A 19,640-nucleotide genomic window follows, 5' to 3' on the forward strand; every position below is an offset into this window, starting at 1 on the left:
TATTTTACCCGTATGAGACGCATATTTACCACAGCATCATTTACCATGGAACGCAATTTGCAGGCACCTGTGTCAATGACCTGTGGGCCCGTCCGGCACTGATGGCTGGCAGCCCGGGCGGTTCGGACGGGAGGACCTGGTCGTTGTGGTGGTGGAGTCGGGCACGGATGGGAAGGGAATGCACGGATGCACCCGGTGGGTGAGCTGTGCGGCGCGGTGTCCGCGCGGCCAAGGCCACGGCGCGAGACCCCTGGCGCGCGGCGTCGCGTGCGCACGTGTCCGCTCCCCAGCCGCCCTACGCGTCCCGGCGGGTGCCTCCCTCGAGGGCCAGCTGGGTATCCCAGTCACGTGGGTGACGTGGTGGTTGCCGACCTCGCGGGCCCCGCCGCCGGGCCGCGGTCCCGAGGGAGGGAAGGAAGCTTCTCCACTCTGCACACGCACGCAGGGAGCCAGGGACGCCTGGGCGCCGTGGCACGCCCTGGCGCCGCCTTTATTAGCGCCTGCGGATTTGGCATAAAGCCGACACGTGGCCGTTTACTTGCTTAAGATGGTGCTGAGCTGCCGAGATCTGAGGACAAAGGTAGGAGATGAGTGGCTCTACTGGCTTGAGTGGCTGGGCCACGAGCTGACCTGGGGAGTTACCGGCCACCAGGAAACCCAAGAAAAAGAAGTGGTTTGTGCGGTTAGGAGTTTTTTTTTGCGACTGTTTGTGCGGTTACGAGTTAGGAGCACGACATTGCGCGTTTAGCAGTATAACCAATGAATAATCCTTTCCTGCAAAACTCGTGTCATTGACTTACTGAGGCACAGTGGCGGATCTAGCGGTAGGGCGGACGGGGCTCGAGCCCCCACCGCCGTAATTTCTATGGAATTCCTCTTAAGCTCCTTTTATAAATTTAAGAAGGAAAAGAAAAGTAGAGTAGAGGGGGGAGAAGCAAGCAGAGGAAGCAGCACATCTTGCTTGACATTCCTCGCCACTACTGGTACAGACGGGCAGTAGTGTGAGTAATTGGAGTCTTGTTTGTTTCGTTAGTGCTACTCGCGCTAAAAAAATCTTATATGCATGAAATACTAAATAAAATTTATTTATAAAATATTTTCACGGATAGGTGTAATTTTTCGCGACGAATCTAATGACGGTAATTAATTGATGATTGGATACAATAATACTATAGTAACAAGCCTCTAAACATGCAGTAAAAAGTCTCATTGGATTCGTCTCGCGAAGTAGCGCAGAAATTGTGTTAGTTTTATAAACTGTATTTGTGCTATCTGTCCTACTGCTCAAACCAAACGGAACGGTTCTGTGTCACGTAAGACGGAGAAAAGTCAAGACCCACTCCTCCGCCTGTGCCCTACAATTCAAAAGGCAGAGACCGTAGGGAGTAGGCCAAAAGCGTGGAACATGTTGCTGCGGCTCCACGTAAAAAGAACACGACGAGTCGACGAGACGTGCGCATCAAGGTTGCCGCGCGTCGGAGGACATGCCCGTGCTCGTGCCTGCCCACGCGAGCCGTAGCGTCGCGATCGGCGCGGCTCTGCCTCACCACCCACGTACGAACGTGTCGCCCGTGGGCCCCTTCGACGTCCCGGAAATGTGGAGAGAGCCAAAGGCGAGGTGCGCCAGCTCACCTCACGAGGTGTCCACGTTTCCCACACAGGTGGCCCCACGCCGGACGGCAGGCAGGGATTTGACCGACCGGCGACCTGCCCTCTATCCGGCGGGCCCCATCCATCTAGCATGGTTTTGATCTCTGTGATGGCAAACATGCAGTAGCTCCACGAACTCCACAAGTGAGGGAGTGAGAGTTTCTCTTCCAAAAGAGGAAAAGAGAACAGAGAGTCGTCGTTCTCGTTCGTCAAGCTTCCGATAGTGGTCTCCAATCGAAGCGCAGTGAGGAGAACCGTGCGATCTGGGTCGAACGGTTCAGGTCGTCTTAAGCCACCAACTTTGTTGGGGCGAATGGATACGTGCATGTTCCGCCAAGTTGCGTACTTGCGTCCCATGCATTTGGGCCACTCATTTATGGGCTTATTTTTTCTTGGCCCGAGCAGAATAATAAGGACACAGTACGGGCTGAGGCAGAGAATATGGGCCGCTCTGTGAGCTGCCTGAAACAGTCCCAGCATTAAGTCAAGTTCGAGCACTAGTATAACTGTCACCCTTGATTCGTTATATACTTCTTCGTTATACTCCAAATGCCGTCGCCGCGGGCGCTACTCGGGGTCTGGATCTGTCACACAGAACGTGGAACAAATTTTTTTATCGCTAGAGCAATTGTTTCCATAACAAAAAAGTTTTGTTCCAGCATAAAAAAATTATTTCACCATATGTGATAGTTTGATTGTCAGTCACACATGTGACTCCTAATATTTGCTGTCGCCACCGCCGCGTCCTCTCAATCCTAAAATTCCTGATCGAGGGTTCGTGAGGCGATCAAGGAACAGGCCGTCGGTCGGGGTCGGCCGCGAGCAGCAACGAGCCGACGGTGAAGGAGCTGGTGGAAACTGGATTGAGGAACAGCATCGAGCCCGACGGCAAAGGAAGGAAGGAAGGGCCGGTGCGGTGGGGCCGTGATGAAGGGGCGGGGCTAGTCATCACTTCAATGCCAGCGGCCCACGAGCGGCCCACCCAGTCCTCACCCTTTCTTCTTCCGCTTCTTTCCGAGCATCTCCGGCTCCTGCCGTCCACCGCTCCCCTCCGCCACCCCACCGGTGGGACCCTAGCCCGCACGCGCCGGCCGCCAAGACCGCCGCCTTCGCCCAACCACCGTCTCCCACCGCCCGACCGGTGGTGCCTCCGATGTCGCGCCTCGCCGACCCCTTGCTCGCCTGCTCCTCCGGTCCGGCCTGCCACTGACGGCTCTCCCTCTATGTCCAGCAGTAGCAGCAGCCCTTAGCAACCAAAAACCCCTAACCTTGAACCCTAATCTCACCGGAGTTGGAGAAGAATTCTTTGGGCTGTTTGGGCTGAATTTACCCCGCTGTAGGTGATGGATCCTTGATTTGTCGCCCGAGAGAATGTAGCCACGGTGGTGATGAAGACCATGGTGGTTCCCAGTACTTACATCAAGAATATGTCCTCGAGCGTCCCAGAGGAGGCCCCTACGTGGTCTCTCCGATACTATCCTTATGAACAATCCGAAGCTCTGAGCCATCACTGCTGAAGCGGAAGCCAGGGTGCAGACGCTCATCAGGAGGGAGGAGGACATCCGCAACCAGTAATCGCACCAATGGGTACACCATAATGGAGGTGGAGTTGCAGGTCAACAAGAAGCCATTTTCCTAGGAGTATGTGGTAATATTTACTCTGTTCGCTTGACTGTGGCTCATGCTATTTTGTTATGAAAGAAAATTACTGCTGAATAACTAATGGCTGGTGCTAATTTAGTGTGAGAAAAAAATATTGCTGGCTAGTTGGCTAATAAACCAAGTAAAAGTCTTGCTGTGTGGTCTGATACACCTATTCCGTAGGTATTGTGTTTTTATCTTACTAGGTTCGTGCCCGTGCGTTACTACGGACAAAACAAGTCCCTTCCATGAGCATCAAATTAGGAATGATTTATACTGCCAACGCAGCAATGTAGGATGAGATTTTCTTAAGTGGAGTTTGCACTGCACACATAATCCAAGGAATTGAAGGTTATTTTATTTCAGCAGGTTTACTTTCTGTGCTTGATGACTGTTCTCACATGGATGAAATCTCCAAGCTACCATCATCGTTTACCACTAAAGTAACCCTAAAGTTTCTTTGCTACAATATAGCACCCATAACGACAAGCTCAAATTTAGTTTCTGGTAGAATGATAGCTACCACAATTAGCCCTTTATCATCCAACACCTCAAACCTCCTCTTCCTCCTCAAGCCCCTATCACAAGCATAAGAGATCAATAAAACACCTAATAATTAGAAGCTGAACAAATGATCAGTTATTTGAGATCATTGAATCAAGTAGTTGTTCTTAATAATAAAAAAATAATATTGCATTTTTTTCACCAAATCAGAGTGGGAACCCACCTACGGTTAATCTTGGACAGTGAGGGAAAACCTGAAGGATCCTCCCTGCTCAAGCATTCAAGTTTTCATACATGACCAGTCACCAGTTCTTTCATGGTAATCGGAATCCCAAATAGCATGATCTGCTTAAAAATCCATAAAGAAAAAGATTTTTCTTATAAATAGATATATCTTGTGACATGGATCAAATTCTCTTGTCTAATGGTTTATACAAATGGCACAATTATTTACCCTATCTTTGATAAAAATACTGCACAAAGATATCAATATTAGGAGGTTAATTGCACGGTATGGCAATCATTCCTAGTAGGTACAATATTTATAACTGAAGGATTCACCTGGATGGTGTCCTAATAATTGCAGACTTTGTGGTACTCACGGTTGTCCCAACTTGCTCAGGTCCATATCAGGTACAACATGCATCTTGAACAAAATCACTGGGTCATGTTTCCAGTCTCATTTTTATACACCTCAATAAGATTCACCATGAGTTCGAGTTGATTGTTGTTACGCTCATATTCTTATTTACTTATTTCATCTTTCTTACCCTCCAGCCATTTTCGATATTTTTGCACAATGTCTTTCATAGGCTTATGAAGAATTTCCTTGGACAAAAGTTGCTGCATCATTGTTTCAGCAATAGAGTCCATATCCCGTGGATGATAAAAGAAAATTATTAGTTCAAGTATAGAGGCACAAAGTGAAAAATGGAGTAAATCAGTAAACCACAGGTTTCATATTTGGTGTTGAAGAAAAACTCCAGTCTTTTAGCTAGTAGAACTTAATCCCAGTGTTTTATGGTCAACGAATTTCATAAAGTCACATCCTGGTCAACAGAATTGATCCACAAGCAAAGCATATCAATTCGGGTGGCCAAGGCGCTTTAACTAAATTGGGGTGGGGTTCTATGAAACATTATGACCTTGCCTTGTAAATTAATTACACTTTAACTTCAAACAGTAGTATGAGATTAAAAAAATTCATGCATCCCTTAGATCAGACTTTTATTCTCAGATTATACATAAAACTTGAGTCGGCTTTTAACTGAAATTTGGAACAGATTTTAAATATGGCAGTTTATTCTAATTCTTTCTCATTTTGAGTTAAAGACAGATCCTATGCAAAAGGCTAAACTATGACAAACTGAAAAGTCTGAACTTTAGTTCGTTGCAAGATTAATGTTGCTATATTGATCACCTGAACACAGGCTCATGGTGTCTATTTAATTCAGTTTTATTCAAACATCAACAGAACCACAAGAAATGCAGTTTCTTGATAGAAACATCGCTGTTACAGCATCACTGAACATCATTGATGATGGCTAATTGTTATCTATGATGCACATTTCCACATGGTAGATTTGAATTAATAGATGCAGGCTAAGTCTCTTATTCTAAAACAAAAAGGCAAAATTTAACTGATTCAGATATACTCACATTTTAGTCTAGCTTCATTGATTTAGGTACTGCATAAGCACACTTACCATCAAGAGGATTAAGAGGGAGATGAAGTACTCGCAATCTCATCTTGGCATCTCTCGAAGTGGTACATGGGCTGCAGCAGCTTCACCATCACCAGTGGCTCTATCACGCCAGCGCCAAACTAAAACTACAGGCACCATATAGCCCTGCCTCCATCGCTAGAGGACACCACCCATGAGGCCTTCACGGTGTTGATCACACGAGTTGATGAAGATTGCCGCCGTCGCTATCTTCTCCTCCTTCACTTAGCCCTCTCTGTTCCATCCCGTCAGATCAAGACCTCCAGCACCAAACTCTAAAGAACCGGATTAGATCGATAAAAAAGTGAGGCACCGTACCTTCTGCTCCGTGCACAGCTGGGCCGCGCTTCGCACAGCGATGACTCGAGGCGAGCTGGGTGGCACTCCGAGCCCGCAGGGATGGCGGCGAGGTGGGACACATCTCAGGTGGTCGCGGTAGCATCCCGCACAGTGGGGACAGGTCGGACGGCACGGCACCACACAACGGGGACAGCACGGGTGCCGCTCTGTGCGTCGTTGACCCAAAGTGCTGCGCGGCACTCAGGGCGCGCGCCGAGGAGGCTGGCATGGGGGAGGCGGCCGCATGCACTGGGGAGCCGTATAAATGGCTTCAGTAATTTATGAGAACAGTAGTCGAAACAACCCAATAATAAGAAGAAAAACAGGCTTTGATAACACATTATGCCCGATCTAAGAACAGTGTGTGAATCAACCTAACATGATGATTCTAACGACGAAGTTTCAATAAAGATATTTCACGGTGGATAAGGCATTAAGTCCAGAGCATATAGGAAAAAACAATTACATATTGTAATAGAACTATTGAAATATTCCATTGACTCTAACCAAGTCCATGTATGCAACTCCAACATATCATATGATGAAACTAACCAGAAAGGGTAAGAGATCAAATGACCATACAATTAGACTATGGCTAAAACATTTATTTACTAATTCGGTGGATGAATTACAGAGATACATGTTCAATGGATGCAGTACAGAGTTCTGAAAAGAAGATGCTCAGACCATAGTCTAAAGCTGGTGCCCAATCGATTATAAGGATCAGTAACAAAGCTGGTATCCTATTTGAACAAAACAAATTGCGTATGTGTTAAAAGAATTATTACTGCAAGCACACATTCACTATTAAAAAGTTAACAAGGGCAAATTCGAACCGCTGCGCCAATTTTCCTCCCTCGCCATAAACCTCCTGGGCTGATTTACCCACCCCGCAGCTTTCAAATACATTTCCCCTTATCCATATATTAAATTTTGGTTGATTGAATCATAGTTTTGAATGCAGAAATGTGGGCTACGAGATATGATGGTAAACTCATTTTTTATGGTTTCTCTATGTATAATCACAAATCTCTCAAGTGTTTTTCGGCATTATAGAACTCTCTGCATGTACGTGCAGAAATATGACTGAAAGATAACCAAATTATACACACAATCATAGCTCAATTCAGAAAATTAAATATTTCCCTTCACATTATTTGTGATAAACAAGTCAGATATAACTCCTAAATGATGAAGATATGTTGAGTGTAGAAACTCTCCAAATCCAAGAATAAAAATGGAGACAGGAAGCGTTTGAAAATGAGCTGAAATTTTACAAATCTCACCACATGCCTCTCATGGCTACGAAGCGGTTGCTTTATGTTCCTTTATGTTCGTTGTTTTGATCCCTAACCTAAACATTGATCTCCTAGCAACTTCGGTTTTCCTGGTTTAACATTATACTTCTCATGGACAGCTGCAGGTCTCCATTTTCATGTATTCAGCTGACTCTGACTGTACTGTCACAGCCTAGTAGTATTGGACAGCTATTTGGAGAAGACTCAGTGTCCTAAGTTGTGAGTTTACCTCCAGAGTCAAGATCAGACTCGATTCTTATAGCCTTGTGGATAGTAGGTGTTCGACGACAAGCCATTAACTACTCAAATATAACAGAGATCTACAGTACATACGTATCAACTGATTCTATTTTTCTCCGTGAGCATCAGACATCGGCGACGGACCTGTATCTAATGGTTCTATTTTTTCTGCCCGAGCATTAGGCATCAGCGACGGACCTGGTACATGGGCTTGGAGAAGCTGTAGAAGTCGTGGATGATGGGAAGACCGGCGAGCTGTCGCTCCGCGCGACCACGCCGCAGCTCGATACGGGAGGACGCCATGTCTGTGCGACGGGACGGCGGGCCGCCAGACGCTCCACGCGGCACCGAGCGACGGGGCTGCCGACGATGGGAAGGAGGACGCACCAGCGCCGCCGGAAAGGGGAGGGCGGCTCCATGTCGCCCAGACGGAGGAACACTGCGTCGAGGCAGATCCGGCAAGGGAGGCGTAGATCCGGCGAGGGAGAGGGTGGATCCGGACCCCGGCGGCCTCCGGCGACCCAAAACGGAGGTGGAGAAGACGACCTAGGTTGCGGGGCTGAGGGAGAGAACGGTGCAACCGTGCAGGGCGGAGCGCTCGGGCGTGCGATGCAGGGCGGAGCGCGCGGTGACAGGCGGCGCGGGTGAGCAGTGTTGGAGAGGGAGGGGATCGGACGGGGAGGAGGGAGCAAGCGGCGGGACGAAAGATCGGACGGACGACGGGTTTCAGAGGCTGAACGAAAGACCGATGAGTGGGGAGGTCGCACCCGCGAGACGTACGACGGAACGCTGCGTCCCGCATAGGGAAATTTTAGTAGTAGAGAAGAGATTGTGTAAGTTAAGTGAGCTTAAGGGATTTGGATCGTCGAAAAAGGTAGACACGAGAGCTATGAAATGTGTGAGATTTTCTATTTATATCCTCACACAAAGTAATTTGCTACGGTACACCAAAGTGATTGTGGACCGTTGATCTAATGTCATATTACCTCTTATGAAGTAATAGTTTAATATTTATTTTATACATTTTAAATTAGAAAATAGAGATTTAGAACTACTTGCATGCAGATTAGTTGAGATCTTATATTTCTGTTTTTTCCATGTGATGTGTGCCGGTCATAAGCATTAGTTGATGTCTTGATGAGATCTCAGATTTGTTTCTTAACGTGAACAAAAGCAAACGTGAGGTGTGGGGTCACTTTGAAAAGAACATGTTCGTGACAATAACACATATAGGTGACAAATTTGACAAGAAAAAATATTTTTATAACCATATTATGGCAGGTGTCTATAACTTTTGTAGCATTACAGCTGCACATATGTATCATGATATAATAATCTAGTGGTAGGACTTGGTCTAACGTGACATGCCTGCAACGAATGACTTTTAAAAAAAAGAGATAGATGTATGTACCGTTAGATCTAGGCATTTATTTTCTATAGTGTGACATAAATACATGTGCACATGTTATTGCTATGTTTGTGCGAGAGGTGCTATGTATTTTAGCTGCTATACAAAATTTTTCTAAACTCCAATGAGACTAATATTGCTACAATTTTTTAAATACACGTGCATGCATGATTTAGATGAAACAGCATGATTAGAAAACGAGATTTGCAGTTCCATAATTTTCGGATCTGCATGCATGCATGCAAGATAATTAAGCAAGGATATTTTTTTATGTAAGATGGATTTAATCCTTGAAAATTTAATGGCTCAGATTTATTTGACCTCTTCTCCTACTGTAAGAGGTAAATGGGTACTGTAGCGTTGCCCATGATAAGTTTATTACTCGTTGGTGCCTTCACACATGGTGCACCTCATTGTCGAAAGAAAAAAGTACACCGGTTTGTCAACTTTGTTCCCGGAAAAAACTCTAGCGCTAATTCTTCCTTGATACGTAGCTTGAAAGTACCGACAGTAGTGTTGCAGTGATTTCTGTACAGAAGATATCAGTATATATATAGCTATGGATGTTTGCTTGGTTAAACAATAGCACACCCTTTTGGAAGGGCATTTTCACTAGTTAGTTGAATTCCTAAGTACACACCTCCAAACTACGAAGAACTTTTCAAGTTAATCTGATTATCTGAATTGTGGTGAACTATTTTCTAATCTTCCAATGAAAGGAAACGTATTAAGTTGACCATTATTTTTACGTGCACAGTTCTGTATTAATACACAAAAGTTTGTCATTCTTATGTAGTACTCCCATCGTCTAAAATGTAGGTTGTTTTTAGCTTTGTCTTGAGCTAAATTTCTACTACAACTTTGACCAAATTTAAAGAAAATGCACTAACATCCATGAATATCAAACTAGTTTCATTAAATCTATCATAAAATTTACCTTTTTACTACATTATAAGTTGGTATTGTAGATGTCAATATGTTTTTATATAAACTCAGTCAAAGTTCGAGGATTTTGATTTACTCCAAAACTAAAATGACCTGCATATTTTAATTTGGTGGATGAGTATATGGGATGCATGGCACCTAGTTAAACACTAGTACACACAAAGGGCCTTATGTACCAGGCCATAATCACTTTTAATCCCGGTTTTCGAACAGGAACTAGGACTCCGGGATTAAAGGTCCCGACCCTTTAATTCCAGGTCAAATAATCGGGACCAGAGGTCATGTGCAATGTAGAAAATATTCTGCGCAACCCAGCACTCAAACCCGAGACGTCTCACCTCATGCGTAGCTTCTTTACCACCACACTTACACAACACATGTGACTATAGATGAGATGTTTTTTTTTTAAAAAAGTTAACACGTGAAGCACCCTTTAGTCCCGGTTGAAGTCACCAACAGAGACTAAAGGCTCTTTTAGTCCGGGTTGGAGCCACCAACCCAGACTAAAAGGTCATCCTTTAGTTCCAGTTGATGTTATCACTCGGGACTAGATATTTAGGACCTTTAGTTTTGGTTGGAGCCACCAACCAGAACTGAATGATGAATTTTAGTCCCGGTTGGTGGCTAAGATCTACTCTGCACGTTGAGTAAATCACACCTGCTAAATAACTCTCTTGCGCTTTCGTCCTCACTTCGCGCAAAAGGTTGCAACCGGAGTTATTCAACTATCCAGGGCCTGGTATTTAAGTTGGGCTGGATTTACTTCTACTCTCAATATGGGACTATCCGCCGTGCTACAGTAGCGTGTTGCTACAGTAACCCAGCCCATATGGCATCTCGCCCAGGCCTGTTCTGTTACAATCACCCCCCTTAGAACTCGACAGGGCATCCTCGATGCCCCGCGCATTTGTGCCCACACGCGCCCACCCACATGCCGGCGCATCCTCGATGCCTGCGCATCTGTGCCCACACGTGCCCGCTTACATGCCGGTGGCATCTGCGACCACGCACCCGTGGTCATGCCCGCGCACTTCTGCCCGCGCATCTGTGCCCACACGCGCCCGCTCACATGCCGGTGCCATCTGCGACCACGCGTCCGTGCTCATGCCCGCGCACTTCTGCCCGCGCATCTGTGCCCACACGCGCCCGCTCACATGCCGGTGCCATCTGCGACCACGCGTCCGTGCTCATGCCCGCGCACTTCTGCCCGTATGTGGCGTGAAACCGCAAGAGTCGGCTCTGATACCACTGTAACGACCCTACCCGGGTAACGGCTAAGATCTACTCTGCACGTTGAGTATATCACACCTGCTAAATAACTCTCTTGCGCTTTCGTTCTCGCTTCGCGCAAAAAGTTACAACCGGAGTTATTCAACTACCCAGGGCCTGGTATTTAAGTTGGGCTGGATTTACTTCTACTCTCCGCGTGCTACAGTAGCGTGTTGCTACAGTAATCCGGCCCATCTGGCATCTGGCCAGGCCTGTTCTGTTACAGCTAATTAGCTCTGTGCCTCTGTTGCTGCCCAAAGGCCAAAACACCCACGAAAACGAAGGCGAGGAGCGCGATTTTTTCTATAACCAGATCTGCTGTCAGAGAACGACCGATAGCAAAGATGCATCGCGGATCCATGGACCGGGTCCACGAAATGATGGTAGCACATACAGACAGGCAGCGGCAACCACGGGAGCCAACCCTGCTGTGCTGCCGCGGCTAGACTAGCCCCACGACCTCCCCGCCTCGACCATTCCCGTGGACTCCCGGCTGCCCCGCCTCCCTGCTGTGCTGCCGCCCCGCTCCAGCATTCCCAACCCCCACCCCGCGCGGCCGTCGCCGGAGCGAGCAGAGCAGCCGGAGGGCACGTCGGATCCGCCGCCGCCAAGATGAACGACGCCGATGTCTCCAAGCAGATCCAGCAGATGGTGCGGTTCATCCGCCAGGAGGCCGAGGAGAAGGCCAGCGAGATCTCCGTCTCCGCCGAGGAGGTGAGCTTCCTTCCCACCCGCTTCCCCTGCCTCCTCGGAGCTTCTAGAAGCTTCCCGATGCGCTCCTCTGCGCTTTTAGCCGCCCGATCTGGTCGGCGCGCTCCGTGATCCCGAAGCATCTGGGAGCGGCCGCCTTGCTTCGTAACGGCTCGGTTGTTCTATTCGGCTTGGGGTTTCGTTTTTTGAGAGCGAGATCTTGGTAGTCGAAGCGACGATGATCCCCCAGTTTCCTGGCGGATCGAGGTGCGTTTTGGATTTGGGTTACGTTGCTTTAAGGTGAGCTCGTGCCGATCACGGTCGACGACGACGAACATTGGGGAAACTTAAATCGTGAGCTCAGAGGTGATTCATAAGCTTCTAGAGGGCTCTAGAAGCAAAATTGGAGCTTAAGCTGAGTCGCACCATTTGTCTTCTAGGATAATTCTATGAATTAGGCTTTGAAGGGAATGCCTTTGTCGAAGCTCCATTTATCTTCTGGCTTGGTTCTAGGAGTTAGGCTTTAAACAAACAACACAACTTCTGTATGTTGAGTACCTAGTTACCTATGCCATAAACCTTCTATTTAGGTGCCTTTTGGTTTCTAGCTGTAGAACGAAATGGGCATTTAAGCACTGTAGAACGAAATGGACCTTTAAGCACGCTGTACCCGGAAGATGGGTTGTGGTACATACTAATTTTGTTGCTAACAAGATGAATTGCTAGTGTAATAGGTTTAATTGTTGCTGGGTTTCTATGTATTGCGCACATTTTTGTGTAATCATGTTTGTCTTTACTTCCGATTTGTGAAGAAAGAAGCGTGTTGATTGAATTCAATGTATGCGATCATGTGTTTATATATTCAATTCACCAATTGTCCTACAGTGTAGCTAAATAGGCTGAACCATTGACCCAACCTGCAATGTAAGAATGGTTCTAAGCGGCATCAAATATGTTATTATTAAAACCTTCTTTTATCTGACGACCTAGAATCTGTTCTGTCAAACTTTCAAAAGCTTGACCTATATGAAAATTACATTACTAGATCTATTCCGTAAAAGTACATTTTATCGGTATAGATTTGGATGAAGTTACAAAGTAGCTGCATAGTATAATCATGAAGGTCGAAAAGTCAGCAGCATAAAAATGGTTATTTCATGTGCTATATTTGGGTAGAGTCGGCAGGAGCACTGTGCTCTCTTGATACACATGCACTGAGGCAATGTTTGACTTCGTGAAGCAGCAGTCATGTTGATGTGTTTGAGTCATGCATCGAGTGGTCCACACTATATTATATACTGTTGTTTTCTTTGCAGTTTTCATCTCATTTTTAGAGATGCTAACACATTTGGGTGAAAATTGAATACAAGTTAATTACAATCTTCATTGTACTAAGTATAGTGTGACATTGATTTAGGTTTATCATCAGAATAGCAGTATACTGTGCAACCAAATTCATCTTGAATCTGGCAAATGTAGTCTTTGAACTTTGTGTAAATATATTTCTTGAAAATCCATTCTGTTTCATGCAAATGTATAAGGAGTCAGTATTCAATTTGGAACACTTGATTAATATTTGAAAATAGCACACACAGATTCATGTTTGTGTCTGAGATAGATGGATTGAATGTGATTTGTACAAGCTTTTGATTCGGCACAACTGTGATTTACGCTTCTTTCTATGCACATGCTTATTTATTGCCTCCTTTCTCATTGTCTGATTTTGTATTTGATTTCAACACTGTATTCATATTTGAAGAGCATACACTGAGCCGTGTTTGTATCTAGCTCAGGTTAGAAGATTCCAACATGATTTTCAAATATTTGATTAGGGAAACGAGTACAGACCTCTTATGCACTTGCTTGTTAATGTCATTTTTTAGATATGTCCTCAATTCTCTGTGCTCTGCTAGAAGTTGGCTAGGCATTTCAATTTCTGGATCAGCATGTTTAACTTATTTGTTGAAACAATCGACAGGAATTCAACATTGAGAAGTTGCAGCTTGTTGAAGCTGAGAAAAAGAAGATCAGGCAAGAGTATGAACGAAAAGAGAAGCAGGTTGAAGTACGGAAGAAAATGTAAGACTTCAATTCTCTGGACTCATTCTCCTCTTAAATAAACAGTGGTCACTATGTAATATGATGGCATGAAATGCATTCCATGTGGAGGAATGTGTCATGGTACACTAACATCACAATATGTCATTGAGCTGTGCTTCACATCAGAGCAGCATTGGATTGTTGCTAACTAGAAATGTTACAAAAAGTAACTGCAGACTTCTGCAACTTTACAAGGGGTGGTAAAAAATAAACTGAAACCAGATGCCGAAGCTGAAATGAGCCAATATAACCAATTTTCTTGGCTTTTTGGATTTTTGGTATTTGGTTCAGTTGTTATTTTTCAGTCTGTCGAGCAGTTCTATGCTCTCTAAAACGGATCCCACTGAACTAACCGATCTAGAATTCTAGATGACTCACGCAACAACCAGGTCACCACCACCTGGCCTGCAGGTCAAGGCCCAAATCTCATTTGTTGCCATCTGTCATCATTGCCTGATGGCCTGTGCCCCTGTCTCTTTCCTGTAGCATCTTCTCTTGTTTATTTCTTCTTCCATCTCTGCTTCCCGCTCAATAACAAAGGCAAGCAAGCAGCGCCATGGAGATGACATCCACAAATCCAGTGATAGGCAAAATCGATTCTAACCTTCGATCTCTCTCTCCTGATCTTGCTATACCTTCCCCTCTTTCTTGTACGCCCCTTGGTCCGACATGCCTCACAAAAGACTGAGGATAGGAAACGGGGATCTTGAAGGAGGTGCAGCAGGGCCGCAGGGGTAAGCCAGGTTCAGATATACTGGAGGTGACTTGTGTGGTCTACGATTTGGGTGAGGCATCCGTGTTCAATCAACTTATTTTGTTTTGCAGTGAAAAATTAGGTGAACCGAGAAACTGAATGAAGATATTTCAGAAACGAAAATTGCTGTTATTTGTTCGTTATTGCAAATGTAAAGAACCCAACTTCTGGAAAGTCGAGAAAACTGAAAAGTGTGAAAAACTGAATGGCTAGTTGGCTACCCCCCCTACTTTACAGTTATGTTGGCAGTGGCAGTCATTGCGTGTTCACTGCATGCAAATTATGGATGGCTTGTTTTGTGGTCAGATTGAAGCCCATCCATAACAACCATGCCTTCTAAATATCAGTAGCCTTTTAAAGTTTTTAAATATTGGTAGTCAAAGGCAAAAAGGTTTGACGTAGGACAAGCTTAGATGGACTTACATTTTTGATTGGAGGAAGTTGTTAAGCTTCCTGAGTATTTTATTATGGAATGTTGTAAGTGTTACTAGATGCCATTGGAAGAAGTTGAAAAAAAAGAGAATATGCTATGGATGAAAGACAGCTCTCCTAAAGTGCTGTAACCTGTAAAACAGACACAATATGTCACAGGAAGCTGAGTGTGTCAAGGGAAAAAGGGGGAACTTCTGCTCAGTAAATATAACTTGGAAGTAACGGAATATTGACTTATAATGGCATCTTAGTAAGATGAATACATGTGCATTTAGGGTTTATCATATCTGTGGCATTGTAATAAAATGTACCACTACAACTTTTGAAGTACAAAACATGCCATAATGATTTGCTTTATTTTCGACATGCCTCTATGTCATTTTGCATCAATATTTATGAATTTCTCAAACCTGTTACCTGACAAGGTTATTTTTGCTCCTTATCAGTGAGTACTCTATGCAGTTGAATGCTTCTCGCATCAAAGTTCTTCAAGCTCAGGATGATCTAGTTAACAAAATGAAAGAGGATGCCATGAAGGAACTCCTTCGTGTCAGCAACAACCACCACGAATACAAGAACCTTTTGAAAGATCTAATCGTTCAGGTTTGGACAAATACAGCATCAACTATTCTATCTACTTTTCTTTCTTTGTCTTTGCAAAAAGGCAATATCTAAAGTTAGCAAACAAATAGGCATTTATTGCTCTAATGTCAAGTCGCAACAAAGGCATACTGGAGCACTTAATGCTGTTTGTCATTTTTCTTCTACACTTGATTGATCTGAATTGATTCAAATGTTCAAGTGCCATTTCAGGACTTTCTGTGTGTTGCTTCCCATTATTGTCACACATCAATTAGTTGTTCTGTTTGATCAAATACAGGGCTTGCTCAGGTTGAAAGAGCCAGCTGTACTGCTCCGTTGCCGTAAAGAGGACCACCATCATGTGGAATCTGTACTGCATTCAGCAAAGCATGAGTATGCATCAAAAGCAGATGTCCATCAACCAGAGATATTTGTTGACCATGATGTGTACCTGCCACCTGCCCCAAGCCATAATGATGCTCATGGCCAGTTTTGGTAATGCTTGCTGTGCCACATGTTATTTGTTTGGAGACTTAGTACTATTTGATTGCTCCTGGTTGCTTATATCTGCTGCCTGTTGACATGCTATAACATGTATTTTGCACATCAGTTCGTGGCAGAATTAGCAAATAATTGTACATCTAGCTTTAATTGACATAAAACTAAGCTTAAATCTGGTTATTGCTTAGGCTGTTGGCTTTTGGTACTGTGATACCCCCTATCGGCCATGGTATTGCAGGAGACTATGTGTCCTGCACACACCTATCTTGGTGAAATAATTCAACATTAAAAAGCGTAAATTTCCCTGCCCAGTGACATGAGCACAACGGACCTTTTGTTGCATACAAACAATCCATCTTATATGTGCTTAAAGATACATCTATGACAGTATTGCTCATAGATCTATTCTATAACATTACAGCTGCCCAGTACCATGATCTATCTATGTATCTTCATTTGATATGGATTGCAGCTGTAATTCTGATTACATATGCTCTGTTTCCAACAGTTTGTGGATGGCTGTCATTCCAGTGTTTTATTCTAAAAGTATCTGTTTTTTTCAGCTCTGGAGGTGTTGTCCTGGCATCTCGAGATGGAAAGATTGTGTTTGAGAGTACACTTGATGCAAGACTGGAAGTTGTTTTCCGCAAGAAATTGCCAGAGGTGGGCCATCTCATTTTCTCATTTACCGTGTGACAACAAAACTTTTGAGCTGAGTTCATGTGCAGTGGTCTTTTTTTTAGAAAAAAAGCTAATGAGTTTACAACTTTGTGCTTTATTCATCACTGGGATTGTCTCATTTTTCTGAGCATTTTGAGTAAAGGGATTTCAGTTTTGTTATTATTGCGAACTCATGGTTTCTCATTTTCCATCATCTGCTAGTATGAACACCTCGTAGCAGGACCTTGCCATTTAGTTACAGTAAAACAGATAGACTATTCGCAACACAAACATTCCTTTATCGTGAAATCTGGCCACAATCAATCTAACTCGAACCCCCTGTCCTTGCAGATCCGGAAGCTTCTTTTTGGCCAGAAGGCAGTCTAATAGACTTATCCAATGACGGCGATGAATGATGGTACAGCTGCTTCTATGTAATGGCTGCTGCCCTGCAGCCGTAAGCGACTCCACCAGTTTTTGCCAAATTGATTGTTTAAAGTATTCATCCCCTATGTACAAACTACCTATTTGTTCATTATTATCGCCGAGCACCGACTATTTGCACTCTGTTTGCTCCGAGGAATAAGAATAAAGCACCGCCAGACTCTTCACTGCGAAGCTGAATAAATATTGTAAATTATTTGCTTTGCTAAACTGTCTGTTTTGGGCCTGTCGAGCTGTATATTTAGTTCTTTCGGATTGGGTTCCTGTGTGTGCAAGTTGTCAGTGCTACCTTCTGTTGTGTTTCTTCGTTTATTACTTGGCGCTTTCGAGCACACCGTTCTGAGCATAGTTGTGCCCGAAGAGGCTTGCTGCCTACCTGAGCTGCATGTGCTGGTATGTGCTTATCGAAGCGATCTGTAGATGGAATGGATTCCAAATGCTTCATCACTATCTCAGATTGGGCCTGACGCTGAACTGACGGTGAACTGAATTGAAGCCTGCCCAGTACACCGTCAGTTCAGTGTCAGCCAACCGGATCCGACGTGTCTGCCGTCGGTCTATGCCCCGCTTCGTAGCTGCATCTGGGATGAGCATTGGATGGGGATTTTTTTAAGTGAATTGAGCCTAGAATGCCGATGCCGTATATCTCATGACACTAAGTCTGTGCTACGGCTTCTTTTGTGAAATATTGAGAAACATAAGACGCAACATCTAACCCAAATACAGAACAAGTCGCGATGACATGGGAGCATGGTAAGTGATGCACCTTTGGCTTCTGACATCGGCAGAACACCCTCCCGTCAATGGTTATCAAAACTTCTTGAATTACCCTTTGTCTGCGGACACCCTGTCCGATCCTGTCCCTGCAAGATACCTCAAATCTTTGCTCTTTTGTGCCCATCGATATGACTGAGTGAAATCGAGCCTTTTCAATTTTTTTTCTCCATGTACTCATGGACCCTTCTGCAAAAATGCACTCCTGGATCATTAAGTAAGGGAGCGGCTGATGCGTATCGCTCCCGAAAATACCTTATACATCCATACATGATGAACTCAACAATGCCAATAAGAGGAAATCCACGAGCACGACACATTACCATATTGTAACATTCAGCATGGTTGGTCGTCTCGATCCCATAACGTCTCCCATCTGTGTCATACAGAAGTGACCACTTCTCTTTAGGCGCACCATCAATCCACTGTGAAAATGGCTTAGTATGTACAACTAATGAGTCTGTAGAACGTCTCCTGCTGGATGATGAGGCCTGGCTCTTAAGCAATTCAGCGCTCATGTCATCAATTATACCCCACAAAACATCAAACTTCCTCTGCTGATTCTGAGTGCACAATCACTTGAACAAATTCATCAGATCCTTATTCTTGAACCGCTCATAAAAGTTAGCAGTCATATGCCTCACACACCACCTATTGACAATATCTGGCCATATAGGAGGTGAAAATTGACTACCTTCTTGGAGCTGCCTTATAGCTGCAAGTAGACCTGCATGCCTATCACTGATAAGGCAAACATTAGGACTTCCAGCAACAACGTGAATCTTCAGACGTTCAAGAAACCAGTACCAGCTTTCTGTGTTCTCATTCTCAACAAAGGCAAAGGCGATGAGAACTATCTGCTTGTTGCAATCAATTCTGATTGCCGTCAATATTGTTCCCTTATATTTTCCTGTCGGGAAAGTGCCGTCAATACACAGAACAGGAAGGCAGTAAATGAATGCCCTCATACATGCTCCAATGCAGAAGAAAGCTCGCAGCAGAATGCTTGGCCCCCCTGACAAGCTCGGTACACTGTATGTATCAAAAGCACTTCCAGGATTTCTGTGCACAATTGCTTCAAGCATACGAGGTAGGTTGTCATATGATGCTTCATAAGTGCCAAACCTCATCTCAAATACTTTTTGTTTAGCCCGCCAAGCCTTTGCATAGCTGATCACATACTGGAAATTCTGTTCAATGTCCCTAATTATCAATGCAGGCTCATAATCCATTTTGTCAAGAATCACCCCATACATCTTCTTAGCCACGAAAGTTGATGTGATATTATGATGATGTCCCACAACACCTGTCAATCTACAAGTATGTGGTGTAACAATTGAACATTCCCAGTGTGTCTTGAACTTTCCCTTGTATGCATGCACTCGCCATGTACAGTCTCTATCTGCACACCTCACCTCGTATTCTTTGCTGCTAGACTTCAGTACTCTGAATTCCTTCCTCAGAGATACAGCCCAGAGCTTCACAACATCCTTCACATCCTCAATGGTACGATACTTTGCCCCTTATATGACCTCATTCACTCTGTATTCAAACTCCGGACATCTAATATCTTGTACCACTGGATTACCAAAACCCTCTTTACGCCATTCACCTAGCACTGGGAAGCGCTCATCGTCCTCATCGTCCGATGAGTCCCCACATTGCTCTATTATTTGTGCATCCTG

General features: G+C 44.7%; 1 protein-coding gene and 1 long non-coding RNA gene across 3 annotated transcripts; one reads left to right on the forward strand and one right to left on the reverse strand.

Moving 5' to 3' along the window:
- Positions 1-3,624: 3,624 nt before the first annotated feature.
- On the reverse strand, positions 3,625-8,112 carry LOC120673380. 2 transcript variants are annotated; one of them, XR_005674640.1, is made up of 5 exons: positions 7,595-8,111; positions 5,838-6,107; positions 4,357-5,754; positions 4,019-4,140; positions 3,625-3,869 (listed from the first exon to the last, which is right to left on the reverse strand). It is a non-coding gene; the product is annotated as an uncharacterized LOC120673380 (long non-coding RNA). The 2 variants fall into 2 exon arrangements; XR_005674639.1 differs by having other exon boundaries at positions 4,019-5,754; positions 7,595-8,112.
- A 3,337-nt stretch (positions 8,113-11,449) lies between these two features.
- Positions 11,450-17,419, forward strand: LOC120673550 (V-type proton ATPase subunit E-like). The gene is made up of 6 exons (XM_039954439.1): positions 11,450-11,732; positions 13,687-13,787; positions 15,441-15,597; positions 15,875-16,071; positions 16,641-16,740; positions 17,089-17,419. Exons 1-6 carry the CDS (start codon positions 11,631-11,633, stop codon positions 17,122-17,124), a joined length of 693 nt encoding a protein of 230 aa, XP_039810373.1. The 5' UTR covers positions 11,450-11,630; the 3' UTR covers positions 17,125-17,419.
- Positions 17,420-19,640: the final 2,221 nt, after the last annotated feature.

The sequence above is a fragment of the Panicum virgatum genome, chromosome 5N (genome assembly GCF_016808335.1).
Source record: "Panicum virgatum strain AP13 chromosome 5N, P.virgatum_v5, whole genome shotgun sequence".
Classification (NCBI taxonomy): Eukaryota; Viridiplantae; Streptophyta; class Magnoliopsida; order Poales; family Poaceae; genus Panicum; species Panicum virgatum.